At 42.1% G+C, this 19,012-nt stretch overlaps 1 protein-coding gene across 5 annotated transcripts in view; it reads right to left on the reverse strand.

Annotated features, from left to right (window-relative positions):
• The window catches only part of trpm7 (transient receptor potential cation channel, subfamily M, member 7), a 148,339-nt gene that overhangs the window by 40,194 nt on the left and 89,133 nt on the right, over positions 1-19,012 (reverse strand). For all 5 annotated transcript variants that reach the window (XM_072277915.1, XM_072277918.1, XM_072277916.1 and 2 more), the window contains 8 exons: positions 17,318-17,458; positions 15,913-16,044; positions 14,108-14,388; positions 12,265-12,493; positions 11,958-12,113; positions 7,422-7,562; positions 2,257-2,385; positions 1,218-1,469 (listed from right to left, as the gene is read on the reverse strand). In XM_072277915.1, the coding sequence (XP_072134016.1) occupies positions 1,218-1,469; positions 2,257-2,385; positions 7,422-7,562; positions 11,958-12,113; positions 12,265-12,493; positions 14,108-14,388; positions 15,913-16,044; positions 17,318-17,458 (1,461 nt within the window). The remainder of the gene's footprint in view (positions 1-1,217; positions 1,470-2,256; positions 2,386-7,421; positions 7,563-11,957; positions 12,114-12,264; positions 12,494-14,107; positions 14,389-15,912; positions 16,045-17,317; positions 17,459-19,012) is intronic.

Here is a 19,012-nt window from a genome sequence, read left to right on the forward strand (position 1 = left end):
GAACAAAAGTCAAGCAGTGTGTGGTTAATTAGACTCATCCCACCTGTACTGATTTCCACTGCATTTTCTTTCTCATTTATCTGATTCCTGACAGAGGGAACTCTTTCAACTCTCACATCTGCCCCCCGCCCAAAAAAAAAACTAAACCCATCAATCTTCTTCCAGCTTTTGCTCTACTCCTTCTCTGGCCATCAAAATCCTGGCTGTCCTGTCCATTTCCCTCCATAGATGCTGTCTAGGCCACTGAGATCCTCCAATATTTTGAGAGTTGATCCTATTCTGGCACCCTTGCTTTGTAAAAACATGGTATTTTTCAAACTGTACAATAAAAAGGAGCATAATTTTTACCCACTGTCTTTGTGTGAATTCAAGGCCTGACAAAAGAAAAGCAAGATTTTCAAGGTGCAGTCTGGCATGATATGGAGACCATTGTATTAAAAATAGAAACAACACCTGCACCCACAGTTTAGTTACTTGTAATCTCATACTTTCACCTTTAAGTTTTCCATTACAACTCTCTGGCTGCATTCAGTGCAATACTTCTATGAGAAGTATTGTGTGCAGTTTTGGGCCCTCTATCTTAGAAAGGATGTACTGATGTTGGAGAGAGTTCAGAGAAGATTTACGAGGATGATTCCTGGAATGCAGGGGCTAACATATGAGGAGCGTTTGTCAGCTCTTGGATTGTATTCATTAGAGTATAGAAGAATGAGAGGGGATCTCATAGAAACATTTCGAATGTTGAAAGGGTTGGACAGAGTAGATGTGGAAAGGTTGTTTCCCTTGGTGGATGAGTCCAGGATAAGAGGCCATAGTCTTAGAATTAGAGGGTACCCAGTTAAAACAGATGAGGAGAATTTTTTTTAGCCAGAGGGTCGTGGATTTGTGGAATTCGTTGCCACATACAGCTGTGGAGGCCCGATCATTGAGGGTGTTTAAGGAGGAGATTGACAGGTATTTAATTAGTCAGGATATCAACAGATATGGGGAAAAAGCCAGAAATTGGAACTAGATGGGTGAATAGTTTAGCTCATGGGGGAGCCGCGCAGCAGACTCGATGGGCCGAATGGCCTACTTCTGCTCCTTTGTCTTGTAATCTTGTGAGAACAGTTCAGTTACTACTTCCTTACAGATAGGAAGTCTGTACCACTTTCTCGTATGATTATTAAAACTTCCCAAAATGTTATCAGAACAAAGTTTCTAAGTAACGCACTTACCATTTTGCCTATCATGGTGACGTAGGGGCCCGCGTGCTGATTGACTGCCAGGAAATCCAGTAGTCGCACATACCAGAATATAATATTGAGGCAATACATTGTTCTCCCAGCATTCCTCACTTGCCCACTTCCAAACCTCAGTCCAAAACCAACAAAAAACAAAACAATTGCAAGTGTGTCGGTGATGTTGAAATAGTCACTGAAATAGACTTTGATCTTCTGACTTATCTTTCCAGCTTCTGACATGAAGAGCTAGACAAAAACAAAATACCATATAATCCCACTGGCAAACCAAAAATAATCACTTTCACTCCAAAGTAGGTTTCTGCTACACGCAAGCTGTCTATTAAATGTCCTGGAGTTTGAAATGACCAAGTCAAGCAAACCTCATGGAGTTTCTGACTTATGAGCAGAGGATCTCAATGAATGCAGTTCTGACCAACATCTTTAACCCGAAATCAATTATTCTGCCTGACCTGTCAAGTGTTTCCAGCACTTCCTACTTTGTTTTCTGATTTCCAGTTTCTGTGAAATATATATCAGAGAAATTGTATGAAAGCTATAAAGAGGTTTCAAATGGATGCAGATTGTTTTGGAAGTGTTTGAAGTTAAAGCTCTCTGACTGTATTCCACCATCACGGGTTCAATACAGAAAAGCTTCAAAAGACAGGAAATGCAGCAAATGTCACCTTCAGGGTTAGTGAACTAACTGCATAAGCGACGGAGGATGGAGTAATCTATCCCGAGGGATTTTGTGCAGAGGTGTTTCTCGCCAGAACTAGTCAACTTATTGCTGGAGGTGGGGCAGCCTAAGGAACAAATGGATCATGCCTTCATTATGTTAAGTCGATGAAGACCAAAACAGAATCGAAACTATCCTGGGGCTCAATGGTACACAACTGACTAAAACCCAGAGCCATGAGGACACTGCGATCCAATTCAATCAGCTTTAACTACTGTCTTCATTGAACAATTTAACATTTTACACTCTGCATGAAAAATTAAAGTATGGATAGAAGATATTAAAAATAGCCCATACCTCTCTAATTTTCTCTATGGCCAAGGTAAAAATGAAGGAAATTACAATCCACTCTTGCACTGAGGGTAATTCTTGCATTCGTACCAGAACAACATACGTGTACAGCATAAGGAATCCCAAATAAGCCAACTGGAAATAGAGGAAACAGGCATTAGTGTTTTAAATAGCAGCCCTAACTTCAGTCACAGCACTGCAGCTGGGAACATTGGAAATGCTAAAGCAGATCACTAAAGCTTCTGTGCTTAGAAAATCATAACATTTCATGTAGACAAGTCTGTTAAAACTGGGAAAATTTCAAAAAACACAAACTGGAGGGAGGGTGGAGATGGGGGATGTCTCTGACAGGTTAAAAATCAAAGTGACTGTGGGGATAAGCTGTAAGCAAGATTATCTGGTTGATGAGAGAATGGGAGGCATGAGAGAGTGAGAATACAAACAAAATAATGCAGAGCAGGAAGATGTGCCTGGCATGACCTCCATTGCCAGAGGAAAAACAGAAAAAAAGGGGGGGGGGAGGGGGGAGAGAGAAGCTGAACCGAAGCCGCAGATGAATAACAGATACAAAGCAAATTAGACATTATTGCAGAACTGAGTTCAGAAAGCTGCAGCATACCAAAATGGAAGATATTATATTCATCAAGCTTACATCGCCCATCACTTTAAAACGGCAAGAGTCCACACATCAACAGGTTGGAATGACATGGGGAATCATTGTGGCAGGCATCGAGAAGCTCAGGGTTTCACTTAAGCTAAACTGTTGCCAAATCTGCATTTTGATTTTCCAATGTAGGGAAGACCACATTATGAACACTGAATGCACCAGGCTGACTGTGTAAGTGAATTACCACTTTACCTGCAAAGTCTGTTAAAACCCCTGGACACTGGCACAGGAAGGTCACCCCCAGGGGGCTCACTCCCCCCGGACACTGGTGCTGGAAGGTCACTGGAAGGGCCCCAGACACTGGCACGGGAAGGACACAACTGAGGACCCCCAGACACTGGCACGGGAAGGACACAACTGAGGACCCCCAGACACTGGCACAGGAAGGACACAACTGAGGACCCCCAGACACTGGCATCCAGCACAGCAACTTCCACCTGGGCATGTTGCAGATCTGTACAACTTTAGATAACTTGATTTCTCTGTCTGTTGACCATCAATGAGATTGGCTCAGCTTTTGTTTTATCTGCCTTTTTCCCCTCAGAGTCGAAGTCATACCCAGCCGGGCCTGTGGACATAGTCAGAGCAGGCAGACAATACTCCTATAACTTTTTGTCTACATTTCTGCTCTCTATCATATAGGTCCAGGCGAAAATCAACTCTAGACTGAGCGAGAATGTGGACCCTCTGTAATTTGTCTAATGCCACAATAGTTCTATAGCGAATGCAATCTCACCAGCTCTCCAACTCTGCCTTGGACCACCTCAACAATAGTAATAATTATGTCAGGCTGGTGTTCATTGACTACAAGTCAGCATTCAACACAGTCACACCCTCAGTTCTAATCAAAAAGCTTCAAAATCTGGGCAGCTACACAGATCAAACACCATCTATAAATTTGCTGACGACAACTCCTGTTGGCAGAGTTTCAGATGATGAAGAGGAGGCATACAGGAGCGAGACAGACTAGCTGGTGTAGTGATGTTGAGACAACAATATTACAATCAGTTCAGTAAGGTCAAAGAACTGATAATGAACTTCAGGGCACAAGTTGAAGGGACACACACCAGTGCTCATCAAGGGGTCAAACGTGGAAAAGATGAGCAGTTTCCAGTTCCTGGGTGTCAGCATCTGAGGATCTACCCTGGCGCAACACATTGATGCAATTTCATTGGCTATATTTCATTGGTATTTTACCAAAGACAAATTTCTACAGATGTACGGTGGAGAGCATTGTAACTGGTTGCATCACTATCCGGTATGTCGGAACCACAGCAAGGTGTTGGAAAAGGCTGCAGGAAGTTGTAAGCTCAGCCATCTCTATTATGAGCACTTGCCTCCCCAGCATTCAGGGCACCTTCCAAAGGGTGATGCCTCAAAAAGGTGGCATTCTTCATTAAGGACCCCCATCACCCAGGACATGACCTCTTCTCATTGCTTCTACCAGGAAGGAGATACAGAAGCCTGAAGACACACACTCAATGTTTCAAGGAAGAGCTTCTTCCCCTCTCCCATCAGATTTCTGAATGGAGAATGAACCCATGTACACTACCTCAGATTTTCCCTCTCTTTGCAGCACTTATTTGTTTAATATACATGTCTTATTGTAATTTATAATTTTATTGTTATGTATTGCAATGTACTGCTGCCACAAAACAACAAATTTCACAACATATGCCAGAGATATTAAAGCTGATTCTGATTCAGTGACTGACCAGGTAACCCTGTTCTAAAGCTCATCCCCATGGCCATGACAATTTTACACCCGAGATCTCGCTCAGCCCCACCTTCCCTTCAGGTTAACAAGCTTCTTTTGTTTCCTTCCCGCTTTCTGACAAGGGATCGTCATCCTGGGCAGTGTTAACACTGCCTCTCTTCCTACAATGTGTCTGATCCACATCTGAAGTTTTTCTTTTGATTTCCACAGCTATACAAAAATAAAAGACCAACCTAAATGAAAACAAATGAAGGAAACTTCACACATTAGGCAGTATCTATGGGGATAGATGAAATACCTGCTTGGCCATATACCTCCAGCACTTTTAATCATTACTCATAATTACAACATTCAGCAGCATTTTAGGCTTAGAAACAATTTCACTTTGCCTCAAAATTCCTTCTAGGAAATCTAGTGCTTATTTTATCGCTAACAGGATCCACAAGATTGAGATTAATAGTGGACCATGAGGATGAAGACCGTCAATAAACATCACTATGCCTGCCTTTCTGTTGGCTTTGTGGAACAATCCATGTTCCAAACCTATTCTGGTATCTGTTACCCACTTTTCCTTCGCTACATCGATGACTGCATTGGCGCTGCTTCCTGCACGCATGCTGAGCTCATTGACTTCATTAACTTTGCCTCCAACTTTCACCCTGCCATCAAGCTTACCTGGTCCATTTCTGACACCTCCCTCCCCTTTCTTGATCTTTCTGTCTCTATCTCTGGAGACAGCTTATCTACTGATGTCTACTATAAGCCTACGGACTCTCACAGCTATCTGGACTATTCCTCTTCTCACCTGGTCTCTTGCAAAAATGCCATCCCCTTCTCGCAATTCCTCATCTCCACCGCATCTGCTCTCAGGATGAGGCTTTTCATTCCAGGACGAGGGAGATGTCCTCCTTTTTTTAAAGAAAGGGGCTTCCCTTCCTCCACCATCAACTCTGCTTTCAAACACATCTCCCCCATTTCACGCACATCTGCTCTCACTCCACCCCCCGCCACCCCACTAGGAATAGGGTTCCCCTTGTCCTCACCTACCACCCCACCAGCCTCCAGGTCCAACATACAATTCTCTGTAATTTCCGCCAACTCCAACGGGATCCCACCACTAAGAACAATTTCTCTCTCCTCCCCCCCCCCCCCCCCAACACCACTTTCTGCAGGGATCACTCCCTACGTGACTCCCTTGTGCATTCGTCCCCCCCATCCCTTCCCACCGATTTCCCTCCTGGCACTTACCCTTGTAAGCGAAACAAGTGCTACACATGCCCTTACACTCCCTCCCTTACCACCATTCAGAGCCCCAGACAGTCCTTCCAGGTGAGGCGACACTTCACCTGTGAGTCAGCTGGGGTGATATACTGTGTCCGGTGCTCCCGATGCAGCCTTCTATATATTGGCGAGACCCAACGTGGACTGGGAAATAGTTTCGCTGAACACCTACGCTCTGTCCGCCAGAGAAAGCAGGATCTCCCAGTGGCCACACATTTTAATTCCACGTCCCATTCCCATTCTGATATATCTATCCACGGCCTCCTCTACTGTCAAGATGAAGCCACACTCAGGTTGGAGGAACAACACCTTATATTCCATCTGGGTAGCCTCCAACCTGATGGCATGAAAACTGACTTCTCAAACTTCCGCTAATGCGCCCCCCCCCGTACCCCATCCATTATTTATTTATATACAGACTATCTTTTTCTCTCTCTCCTTTTTCTCCCAATGTCCCTCTCACTATACCCCTTGCCCATCCTCTGGGCTTCCCCCCTCCCCCTTTTCTTTCTCCCTAGGCCTCCTGTCCCATGATCCTCTTATATCCCTTTTGCCAATCACCTGTCCAGCTCTTGGCTCCATCCCTCCCCCTCCTGCCTTCTCCTATCATTTCGGATCTCCCCTTCCCCCTCCCCCTTTCAAATCTCTTACTAGCTCTTCCTTCAGTTAGTCCTGACGAAGGGTCTTGGCCCAAAACGTCGACTGCACCTCTTCCTATAGATGCTGCCTTGCCTGCTGCATTCACCAGCAACTTTTATGTGTGTTGCTTGAAATTCCAGCATCTGCAGATTTCCTCGTGTTACTGTTTTATGAAGTTAAGTGGATTGGAGTTTTGTTACAAACATGAAAATTAGAATACAGAAATGATTTATCTGTTGTACTCTTAAGTGACACCAGAGACTATGGTATATCTGGAGAAGGAGAGAGACACAAAATCTACAATGATGTAAAATGTAAGTAAAAGTATGGCTCAGTGTTCTCTTGTATATCCCAATCAGACTTTACTAACCACCACTATGTCCTCAAATGCTTTTGCTGTCAATTAGGCTTATTCCTTTTGGCATACTACAATCTTCTACTTCTCCAATTTCCCTACTCACTTCTTTTCGTCAGTACGGAGTTCAAAGATGTTGAAAAATCCAGTGCAGTTTTACATAGTTAATATGGAATTCAGAGCTGGCTACTCAGAATAACTTCTCTGGCATTAAATGTACCTATTGAAACCTATTGATATAGGACACATATTTAACAGTGGTGGTCTGAATGGAATTACTATGAAGGAGATGAAGCATTGCTTACAATCAAGACTTTTTTTATATGACCATCTCTTCTTAAAAAAAAAATCTCTTATTCATAATACTTTTCAAAACAGGATGGTCAATTCCTCATTCAATAACGGGAAACTGAAAATAATTGATTCTACAACACCTAGAATACTGAATTCTTTTTACAAGATTTAACATGGACTAAGTTTTAAAACAGAGGAATTTTTACTTTGCTACTTACTGTATTAAACCAAAACTTTGCAATTGGTGCATGGTAGAAGGCATAGAACTTTCTTGTGACAGGCAACCTCCTTGGTTTAGTCAAATTTGCATCTTCATGTTTCATTTCATGGTCACAGATTCCTTCTTCTTTAAATACTTCCTGCAGGACAAAATTGTTCTATACTCAGTACTCAAAGAAAACATGGAGGGATATGTGGGAAGGAAGGATTACATTGATCTTGGAATAGATTAAAGGGTTAGCACAACGTTGTGGGCTGAAGGACCTGTACTCCATTATGCTAAAAACCATGATTAAAAAATAGAAGGCATTTTGAAAACTGGGGTATGTTGAATAGATACAAGAAACTCAATCTTATAATTTACTCACTTTTCAGACAATTACCAAATGTGGCGCTGGGTATAAGAGTTGTGATACTGTGTTGCAGGTGTACAAGTCTTTGGTGAGGCCACATTTGGAAGGATGTGGTTAAACTGGAAAGAATGTAGAAGATTTGAGGATATTGCCAAGACCAGAGTGCCTGAGTTACCGGGAGGAGTTGACCAGATTAGGTCTCTATTCCTTGGAACATAGAGAATGAGAGGCAACCTTATCAGAAATATTTAAATTTGAGATAACACGGATGGTAACAGTCTTAGAGGGACACAGGCCGAATTTGAAATTAGAAGCCAAGTGGGTACTGAGGTCACCATGGGTTGCATGGGTCAAAAGGTCTGTATCCATGCTATACCACTATGACTCTCACTTTATGCGATCAAGCAGCTCCTACATTACTTGAACGTACAAATCATATACAAATGGCATTATTGCTGATTACAGTACCTAGTGATGATCATAAGTGGGTCAATATCACCATGACACCAAGGACAGAAGCTTTTTCCAAAGGCCTTACAAAATGTTGCAGGATTAGGCTTCACCAAACAAGAGCATTTCTAGAGCAACTCCTCAGACTGAAGAAATACTAACAAGACAAACTGCGCAGGTTTATTAAAGGATTAATCATAAGTAACCATTCTATAATACTAATTTCTAAACATACAAACAAGCAATGGATACAAACCCTACTAACAAGGAACCTCTACCTAGCCTCTTTCATCACAGTATGTACACAACTGGTTAGTATATTTTTCTACACTGATACAAGATTTTCCTATAGGAAAATCAGTACTGCACAAAAAAATGTCTTAAGAGTTCTTTGCATGGAGTAAACTCATTATTAGCTGGCTGGTGATGTAGTGACATCCACACCAGATTTTATGGCGAAAATTTTGTAGCACCATGGTCCTGAAAAATGTCTCTGTTTTTAACTGTGTACTGTACCAGCAGTTATGGTCGAAATGACAATAAAAAGTGGCTTAGAACAGGAATTCTGCAGATGCTGGAAATTCAAGCAACACACATAAAAGTTGCTGGTGAACACAGCAGGCCAGGCAGCGTCTCTAGGAAGAGGTGCAGTCGACGTTTCAGGCCGAGACCCTTCGTCAGGACTAACAGAAGGAAGAGTGAGTAAGGGATTAGAAAGCTGGAGGGGGAGGGGGAGGGGGAGATCCAAAATGATAGGAGAAGACAGGAGGGGGAGGGATGGAGCCAAGAGCTGGACAGGTGATAGGCAAAAGGGATACAAGAGGATCATGGGACAGGAGGTCCGGGAAGAAAGACAAGGGGGGAGGGGGGACCCAGAGGATGGGCAAGGGGTATATTCAGAGGGACAGAGGAAGAAAAAGGAGAGTGAGAGAAAGAATGTGTGTATAAAAATAAGTAACAGATGGGGTACGAGGGGGAGGTGGGGCATTAGCAGAAGTTAGAGAAGTCGATGTTCGTGCCATCAGGTTGGAAGCTACCCAGACGGAACATAAGGTGTTGTTCCTCCAACTTGAGTGTGGCTTCATCTTTACAGTAGAGGAGGCCGTGGATAGACATGTCAGAATGGGAATGGGATGTGGAATTAAAATGTGTGGCCACTGGGAGACCCTGCTTTCTCTGGTGGACTAGGTCATGGGTTCAAATCTGGTCAGCTCCTTGCATGTTTTCCATCAGTGCTGGGTTGAGCGTCGAGCTAGCAACTCCGCCTTGTAAAACACAGATAAATGCTAAAGAAACTGCAAAGTTGCCACCTGGTGTGCCACAAGACGTGGTGAGGAACAATCACTCCATTACAAATAACTTAAGATACCATTGGTCTCTTCTTCTGCTGTGATATTTGAACTAGAAGATGCAATCTCGATATCTCCAAAACCAAGCTGATTGATGGTTTAGATGGAAATGAGAAATTTTTTCAAGATCTATTTCTTCATTTTTTGGATTGAAATAATCAGAAAAGTAGAAACCGGTGGAATGAGTCAGCTGCTTTAAACTCCCAGGACTTAACATTGGATGATGCGTCTTGGGCCTATATAGATGCATTAGGAACACCTGCATCCTTATTCTCTTAGAAGATTAAGGGGGCTGCTTATCAAACACTAACTTCCACAGTATTCTGACTGGTTGCATCATTCAATGCTCATCTCAAAAGCACAAGAATACAAGAAGCTGCAGAGAGTAGCATACTGAACCCAGTACATTGTACACACATCTCTCAAAGAGGGGCTGCCTCAAGAAAGCAACATATCAAAGATCCCCACCATCTGGGTCATGCTATCTTCTCATAGCTCCCATTGGACAGGAGCTACAGAAGTCCTAAACCACCAGCTTCAGGAACAGCTACTTCCCTTCAACCATTTGGTTCTTGAACCAACTGGCAGAACCCTAATCATTACTTCAGTACAGTAACAATGATCACTTTGATCATAGTAAAAAGGAAATTTTTTTAGATCCAATTGTAAAAATTGTGTATAATTTAAGTTAATCTTCTTTCTTGTGAATGCTGTTAATATGATACAATGTACCTGTGATAATGTTACAACCAGGTTTTCATTGCACATGTCCATATGTGTATTTGTGTATATGGCAATAAACTTGACTTTGTTCAGTGAAAGCAGAGATGGAATCTTTTACCCTGTTCTCTCGTTTCATATTTGTTGAGCTTCTCAATCACCATCAGAAGTACAGTCGACCTTCACTAATCACTACCTGTAATCCGGTTCCTTCGATAATCTGGCACTGATTTCAAATTTTCCGTGCAACTGTAAATTCAAATTTCCCTGCCTACTGTACCAATCTGCTACGCATTGTTTTGGTTGCGCTAGATCTGTTCACGTGTTGGCGCGCTCTTGTAAGCATAGACAGGCGATTCCTGCTTGTTTTCCTGCATTTATTAATATCATTTGCGTGAGGCACGGTTGCCTGGCACCCACCCATCTCACCCGCCAGTGGCAGGGGAGCGGGTGCGCGATGGGTCAGTCTGTCTTCTCACCCGCCTGCCGGCAGTCGTGCACTGCCCTCCAGCATCGCCCAGCCGGCGCTCCGTTCTCTTCTGCCTACGACCTCATATCAGACGTGGCGACCCGCTGAATTTAAGCATATTACTAAGTGGAAGAAAAGAAACTAACGAGGATTCCCTCAGTAACTGCGAGCAAAGAGGGAAGAGCCCAGCGCTGAATCCCCGGCCGCCTGGTGGTCATGTGAAATGTGGCGTCCAGAAGACCTCCTTTTTCCGACTTCTGCTTCTGCTCACCCAGATGTGCTGCCACCAACGTCAACAGTTTGTGAAGAAACTGTTGTGCCAGTTTCAGCACCAGTTCCTGATGCTTCACTCATTTTTCAAGATGAAGATGTTGATGATCCTGACAACCCCACACTTGCAGACATGTAACTTTGCCTGAAGGTATATTAAACATCTCACTTTAGAAGCGGAAGTACTCAACTGTTCTGTATAATTAATTCCTGTACATTTACCAGTACCCTTTATTTTATCTGTGCCTGTACAGTATATTACTTTATTAACATTTCACTTGCTACTCATTTAATATTTCTGTTTCATTATTATCTAACGTACTGATTTACACTATATTTTAAAGGTATGATGAGGCAGTTAGCTATTGCTCAATGTGATCCTTCTGTAATTCGGCATTTTCACTAATCAAGCACTCCTCAGGTCCCAATGGTGCCGGATTAGTGAAGGTCGACCTGGATCTGTTTCAATTCTTTGTGTCCCTCTCCCCTACCCTTCCACTTCCCGCTATTTCTATTTGGTATCTTTCCCTAGAAAGCGCTCTCAGTTAATTTGATATACACTTTTTTAAACTTGACGAAGTTTTAGCCTGCCATTCACCATGCAGGTTTGACTTGCCCAGCCCAGACTCGTTGTGAGCAGCCTTTATCCAACCATACAACTCTTCCAAAGGCAGAGGACCAAAGGACCTTACCCTTCATACCCAACAGTGAAGTTTGGACAAACAAGTACATTGCCTAACAGAGTCAAGCACTTTGGATTTAAAAACAGCTGAAACATTAAAAACTAATCAATCAGAGATGTTTTGCTTTCACGTGGGCATGGAAGTTGGGACAAAGTGCAGAAAGTTTGCACCGTAGGAATTACGTAAAGTGCTCTCAACTGTTTCATGACTTAAACTACTCACAAGCATGAAAGTACCTTACCATGGATATTTGATCAGTTGGACTCTGAAAGTTGTGTTCACTGTCTTCCATGTTCATTTGATGTGCATCCTCTGTTTGAGGAATGTGAGACATTTCGGCCTTGGTTTTAAACTCCAGCATGAGAATAACAGGTGGGAATAGAATACTGAGAATAACCTGTCCAGAAGAAAAAATACAGGCGATTTTCAGTGACCTCTACTTAGCTCACTACCCACTCACAGCTTTACATACCACCTCATTAGTATATTCAGGTGAGGTCATTTACTTGGCTTTGATTCTCTTCCCATAAAAGCATCATATATTTTACCTTGTACCATGAATTTTTTCTCATATTTAATCTTCCCATCCACATATCTGACAGCAGCATCTGAGTACAGGTGTGGGCTACAAACGGTCGCAGTCTTGAGTGGACAGCTAACTTGAGGCAGGTCGAATTGCTCCAATTCTTCAGTTCATACGTCAGCAACTTCATGGCCATAGTTTCATCTTGTCTGAATGACTGATCCAGTAAATCAACAGCTAATTGTCCAAATTCACTGTAACATAACAGCAGAAGTAAGCTTGCCAACAATTGGTTAATGATACAAGTGAGAAAGTGATCTTAAGAAATTCAGAGTTTTAAAGGTAATCAAGCACAACTCCAGCATAGCTGGTGGCTCTTGGGCCATCACTGATTGCGTAATGGCAGAAACCATCTACCTCCTGCACGTGCAGAATGAGTTGCCAAGAGTGTTCTGTACACCCATCTGCAACTGGATCAATCCTCAACTTCCTAACCGGAAGACCACAATCTGTGCGGATTGGTGATAACATATTCTCCTCACTGACAATCAACACTGGTGTACCTCAGGGGTGTGTGCTTAGTCCACTGCTCTACTCTCTACATACACATCACTGTGTGGGTAGTTATAGTTCAAATACCACCTATAACTTTGCTGATAATACAACCATTGTTGGTAGAATCTCAGATGGAGATGAGGGTGTACAGGAACGAGATATACCAACTAGTGCAGGGGTCCTCAACCTTTTGCGCACCACAAACCAGTTTAATATTGATGATATCCTTGTGGACCGGCTGACGGGGGGGGGGGGGGTTCAAGTTCAACAGTGCGTGACAGGAAATGAGGAAAGGTGCAGCTGACTCATATCGTTTCATATTGCCAAATCACATCGTTTCTGCGCGGCCCGGTAGCACATGCTCGCAGCCCGGTGGTTGGAGACCACTGAACTAGTGGAGTGATGTCACAGCAACAACCTGGCACTCAACATCAGTAAGACGAAAGAGCTGACTGTGGACTTCAGGAAGGGTAAAACAAAGGAACACATACCAATCCTCAGAGGGGTCAGAAGTGGAGAGAGTGAGCAGTTTCAAGTTCCTGGGTGTCAAGATCTCTGAGGATCTAACCTGGTCCCAACATATCGATGTAGTTATAAAGAAGGCAAGACAGGAACTATACTTCTTCAGGAGTTTGAAGAGATTTGGTATGTCAACAAATACACTCAAAAACTTCTATAGATGTACTTTGGAGAGCATTCACTGTCTGGTATGGGGGGGGGGGGCGGGCTAGGGCTACTACACAGGACCGAAAGCAGCAGCAGAGGGCTTAAATTTAGTCAGCTCCATCTTGGGTACTAGCCTACAAAGTTCCCAGGACATCGTCAAAAAGTGGTGTCTCAGAAAGGCAGCGTCCATTATTAAGGACTTCCAGCACCCAGGGCATGCCCTTTTCTTACTGCAACCATCAGGAAGGAGGGCCAAAAGCCTGAAGGCACACACTCAGCGATTTAGGAACAGCTTCTTCCCCTCTGCCATCCAATTCCCAAATGGACATTGAACTCATGAACACTACCTCACTTTTTTAATATATATTATTTCTGGGGTTTTATTGCATGATTTTTAATCTATTCAATATCCACATACCGTAATTGGTTTACTTATTATATTATTTTTCTTCTTCTATATTATGTGTTGGATTGAACTGCTGCTGCCAAGTTAACAAATTTCACGACACGTGCCAGTGATAATAAACCTGATTCTGAGAGCTGCCTGACTTGCTGAGTTCCTCCAGCATTCTATGTATGTCCTTCTGAACTCAGCTGACATCATGTCCTTAGGAAGAGAATTATGTGCCTACTTTACAATCACTAACCTAGAAGATTGCTTCAGTTCTTCAGAAGTATCATCAACAACATCACTCTGCTTTGCTTCACAAGACATGGATCGGTTTAGCTTGCAAGCAACTAAAGCCTTGGCCATTGACTCTTCTCCGTGCTGCCAAAAGAACATAGCCATCTTCTGCCTCTTCATTAGTACAGCCCACACCAGCAGTTCATTGAAAGGATAGGGAAAACATCTGGTTTCAGGGTCATCAATGTCCACAATTTCATCTTTGGTTCTCTTCTTCTTTCCCTGATCAACAGTGGATTCAGGCTAAAAGAGCAACAAAATAAATAAATAAATCAGTAAGCACTTCATAACAGGAAAATACCAAGACAAGAACATCAATATATTCAGTAATTCAAGATCAAAATTGATTGCTAATTTGCTATGATATGGGAGGGATATGGAGGACTATGGTCCAGATACAGGTTGATGGGACTAGACAGATTAACAGTTTGATACTGACTAGATGGGCCAAAGGGCCTGTTTCTGTGTTGTAGTGCTCTATGACTGTCACCTACTCCCAAGGTCCCTGGCATCTCTCAGCTACTACTGAGCGTCTTTTGGTTCCTTGACAGTCTGAGACCCAAGTTCTTCTGACAGAATTTTTCAAAACTTACAAGTGTCTGATGCAGAGGAGATTCACCACAAATGTTATATTTCATTATTTGTATATTGCAGAGACTAGGTACAGTTTTCCTGAAGTGGAAGAGGTTAATAGATGGCATAATTGAGATGTATAAGATTATGAGCTGTAGATAGGCTACTTTGCCTCGGTAAAACTAGAGGCAAGAGATTTAGAGGGATAAGAAGAGGAGTGGCATGGACCTAGAACACTGCTGGACAATATTCAAAGCAGAGTCTGGAAGATGGTACTAGTGTGGATAGGATGGGAGTGGGGTGCAGGGGCTGAAAACTGAGTGGCTTGTTTCAATGTTGTATGACTGAGCTCAGGAGTACTTTTTTTTTTAAAAAAAAAGAAACATCCCCAAAGAACATAGAACAGTACAGCACATTCAGTCCACAATGTTGTGCCAGACCAATTAAATTCATAATTAAATGGCCAACTAAACGAATGTCTTCTGCCTACACAATGTTCATATCCCTCCACTTTCATCACATTCATGTATCTATCTAAATGTCTCTTAAAAATTCCTAATGTATCTGCCTCTACCACCACCCCAGGTAGCGCATTCCAGACACCAAACACTTAAAATAAAACCTGCCCCTCACAGCTCCTTTGAAATTACCCCCTCTCACTTTAAATGCATGTCCGTTGGTATTAGACATTGCAACCTTGGGAAAATGATACTGCCTGTCTACTCTATCTAGGCCTCTCATAATGTTATAAACCTCTATCAGATCTCCCCTCAGTCTCCGATGCTCTGGAGAAAACAACCTCTCATTATAGCACATGCCCTCTAGTCCAGGCAGCATTCTGGAAAGCAATGTTACTCCGTTTCATTTTTAAGAATAGTGCATAATTTTATAAGCTGATTTAACTTCCTACAAGGCTTAAGTGAACAATACCAAGAGTGAGTGAGCATCAATTCATTGGGTTATACAAATGGAAGTGACAGCAGAATCCCAAGGCAATTCAATAAAATTAAATAACAGCACCAATAAACGAATTTTAAGTATTTCTTTTAACTGCAAGCTTTTATCTGTATCATTGAAATCACTATACACTCAGTATGATAACAGTTCAGTATACTCTTCAAAGTTTAAAATCCAGCAGGCAGTGCTCTCACCCCCTCCACCTGCCCTAACATGTTGTTTCACATTGGTTAGTACCTTAGGCTTATAAGGCTGTGCAGTCTTAATGAAATGATTATGTCGCGTCTTCTCTTTTTTATCTGCTCGATTTGTCAATGACTCCTGGTGTTTGCGCAACTGAGGTATACTAGATGAATGGCGACCAGATCGCTGGATTAAAAAAGACGAAGAAAAACTCATTGAAGTACCAGTGATACTCAAGGGTTGCATTAGATTAGAATTTAAGGATGAACTGTACTCTATTTCATGGTCAAGTTTTCAATTCCAGCTTATTAACTGAATTGCTTCAGGTTCTGAGATATTTGTCTAAACTTCTGCATAATTCAATAACCAAAATATTACACTTATTACAGTTAAGTATGAAGTATATGAGGAATATTAGTACTCCTTCGGGCTGGTACAATGAGCAACTGGATTAGATGCAATTTGCTGATGGCACGGTAGCGTAGTGGTTAGCACAACGTTTTACAGTACCAACGACCTGGGTTCCGTTCCCGCCGGTGTCTATAGGGAAATTGTACATTCTCCTGTGACTGTGTGGGTTTCCTCCGGGTGCTCCGGTTTCCTCCCACTGTTCAAAGATGTACCGGTTGGCAGGTTAATTGGACATTGTAAATTGTCCCATGACTAGGGTTTGGGTTAAATCACGGGTTGATTTAGGGCCTACGCCATGGTGTATCTCAATAAATAACATTGGAAGTGCATACTAAATTCAGATATATTAAACATTAAATCCTTTTAAAAAATGCAATCAAATGGTCTTAAAGGTTTATAGTAACTGCATATAACTTAAAGGTGGTCAGAAATGTTAACGAATATTCTAAGAATACTGCATTTTATTAGAACATGAAATACCAAAGTGCAACAATGCAGCAGGCAGAAGGCATTTTGAAGATAGATACAAGATTTGAAAAATAAGTTAGAGAAAAGCCAAGGGGATGAAAGAAGACAAATTTATGGAAAACTGATTTGAAATCAAGAACTCCATGACAATGTGGCTTCCTGCAACTTTTATAATTCACTTGCAAGCTTGCCTAATGCATAACTTTAGCAGTAATTTATTTATTTATTTTTTAACAGAATTAAATACATAATTTAATTCCTACCGAAAGCATCGTCAAAGTGAAGGTGAACAGCCAGTCTTTTTAATAACTCCACAGATGTAGAGAACAAACTTTTTAAAAATAAAGAGCTAAAAGTACTAAATATTACATCTCCTCTTTCCACAACTTCAATCAGTTTTTGAACTGAACTAGAAATTTTGGCTCAGGAATGGTGCACAATAACTATGCTGGAATACATCAACCTCATACTTGTTTCAAGAACTTTAAAAATTTTCCATGACCTCTCTCTCCATTTCACAATACAACTTCAAGCTAGTGACTACTTTTGATATCTGAAATATTCTGGAAAATGAGCATACCCTGGTGTGGCCATGAAGATTGTTGTAGATAATTCTGAAACGTTTCCTTGTGTATGTACATCGATATGTTCCACCCATAAGATATTCAATGACGAGTCCTACATCGATCAAGCTGATTTTATAATCTGTAGGAAGGTTCCCCTATGAAAATTAAACCAAAATTATTTATTCCTTGATCAGGATAAAATTCCATCCTTCGGGAAATAACTGTGCATTAGGATTAACGTGTCACTCTAACACATCTCAGGAATCACCAAAAACATAGTGGATGTAAAATGAAATTCAACTTCTGCAGCCCAGTTTCAAACCTGATCTCCACAGCAGTCTTTGTGGAATTTGTGCACTGTGCGCTCCCACGTGTTAGGGACGGGCTAGTTAATAAGATAACCACCCCAGCATATGGGATGCTAGGATCAGAGTCGTTGATGGGAGAACATGGACTTGGTAGGCCAAAGAGCTATTTCAAAGCAGTATGCCTTGATGATCTAACAATGTTGAACTTTCCCTTTGAGTATTCATAGATACTTTATTCATTCCGAAGGAAATTACAGCCACAGTACCATTACAAAATGCACAGATATACAAGTATTAAGAGAGAAGCAAGAATAAAAAATAAATTACCTCAAATAGTCTAATGGAGGGGGGTCATCACTTCCCCGGCTATAGGTTGACTCATTATAGAGCCTAATGGCCGAGGGCAAAAATGACCTCATAGAACACTCGAGAGCAGCACAGTTGTCTTAGTCTATTACTAAAAGTGCTCCTCTGTTCAGCCAAGGTGGCATGCTGGGGAGTGGGAAACATTGTCCATAATTGCCAGGATTTTTCGGAGAGTCCTTTGTTCCTACCAGAATCTCCAGTGTCCAGTTTGACTCCTATAAACAGAACCAGCCTTTCTAATCGTTTATTGAGCCTGTGGGCATTACTCGTGTTGATGCTTTTGCCCCAGCACCCCACCGCATAGAAGACTGTATTGGCGACAACAGATTGGTAGAACATGTGAAGGAGAGGCTGCATTAGTGATGACTTGGTGTGTCATATTAAAGGGGGTGAATACTTATGCAATTATTGTGTTTTCTATTTGTAATTAATTTAGATACTTTATACTTTATTGTCGCCAAACAGTTGATACTAGAACGTACAATCATCACAGCGATATTTGATTCTGCGCTTCCCACTCCCTGGATTACAAATATTAAATATTAAAAATAGTAAAAATTAGAAAATATTAAAAATTTAAATTATAAATCATAAATAGAAAATAGAAAAATAGAAAGTGAGGTAGTGCAAAAAAAACGAGAGGCAGGTCCAGATATTTGGAGGGTACGGCCCAGATCTGGGTCAGGATCCGTTCAGCAGTCTTATCACAGTTGGAAAGAAGCTGTTCCCAAATCTGGCCGTACGAGTCTTCAAGCTCCTGAGCCTTCTCCCGGAGGGAAGAGGGACGAAAACTGTGTTGGCTGGGTGGGTTGTGTTCTTGATTATCCTGGCAGCACTGCTCCGACAGCGTGCGCTGTAAAGTGAGTCCAAGGAAGGAAACAACAGGAATTCTGCAGATGCTGGAAATTCAAGCAACACACATCAAAGTTGCTGGTGAACGCAGCAGGCCAGGCAGCATCTCTAGGAAGAGGTGCAGTCGACGTTTCAGGCCGAGACCCTTCGTCAGGACTCAGCAGGCCAGGCAGCATCTCTAGG

The sequence above is a fragment of the Mobula birostris genome, chromosome 14, assembly GCF_030028105.1.
Source record: "Mobula birostris isolate sMobBir1 chromosome 14, sMobBir1.hap1, whole genome shotgun sequence".
NCBI lineage: Eukaryota > Metazoa > Chordata > Chondrichthyes > Myliobatiformes > Myliobatidae > Mobula > Mobula birostris.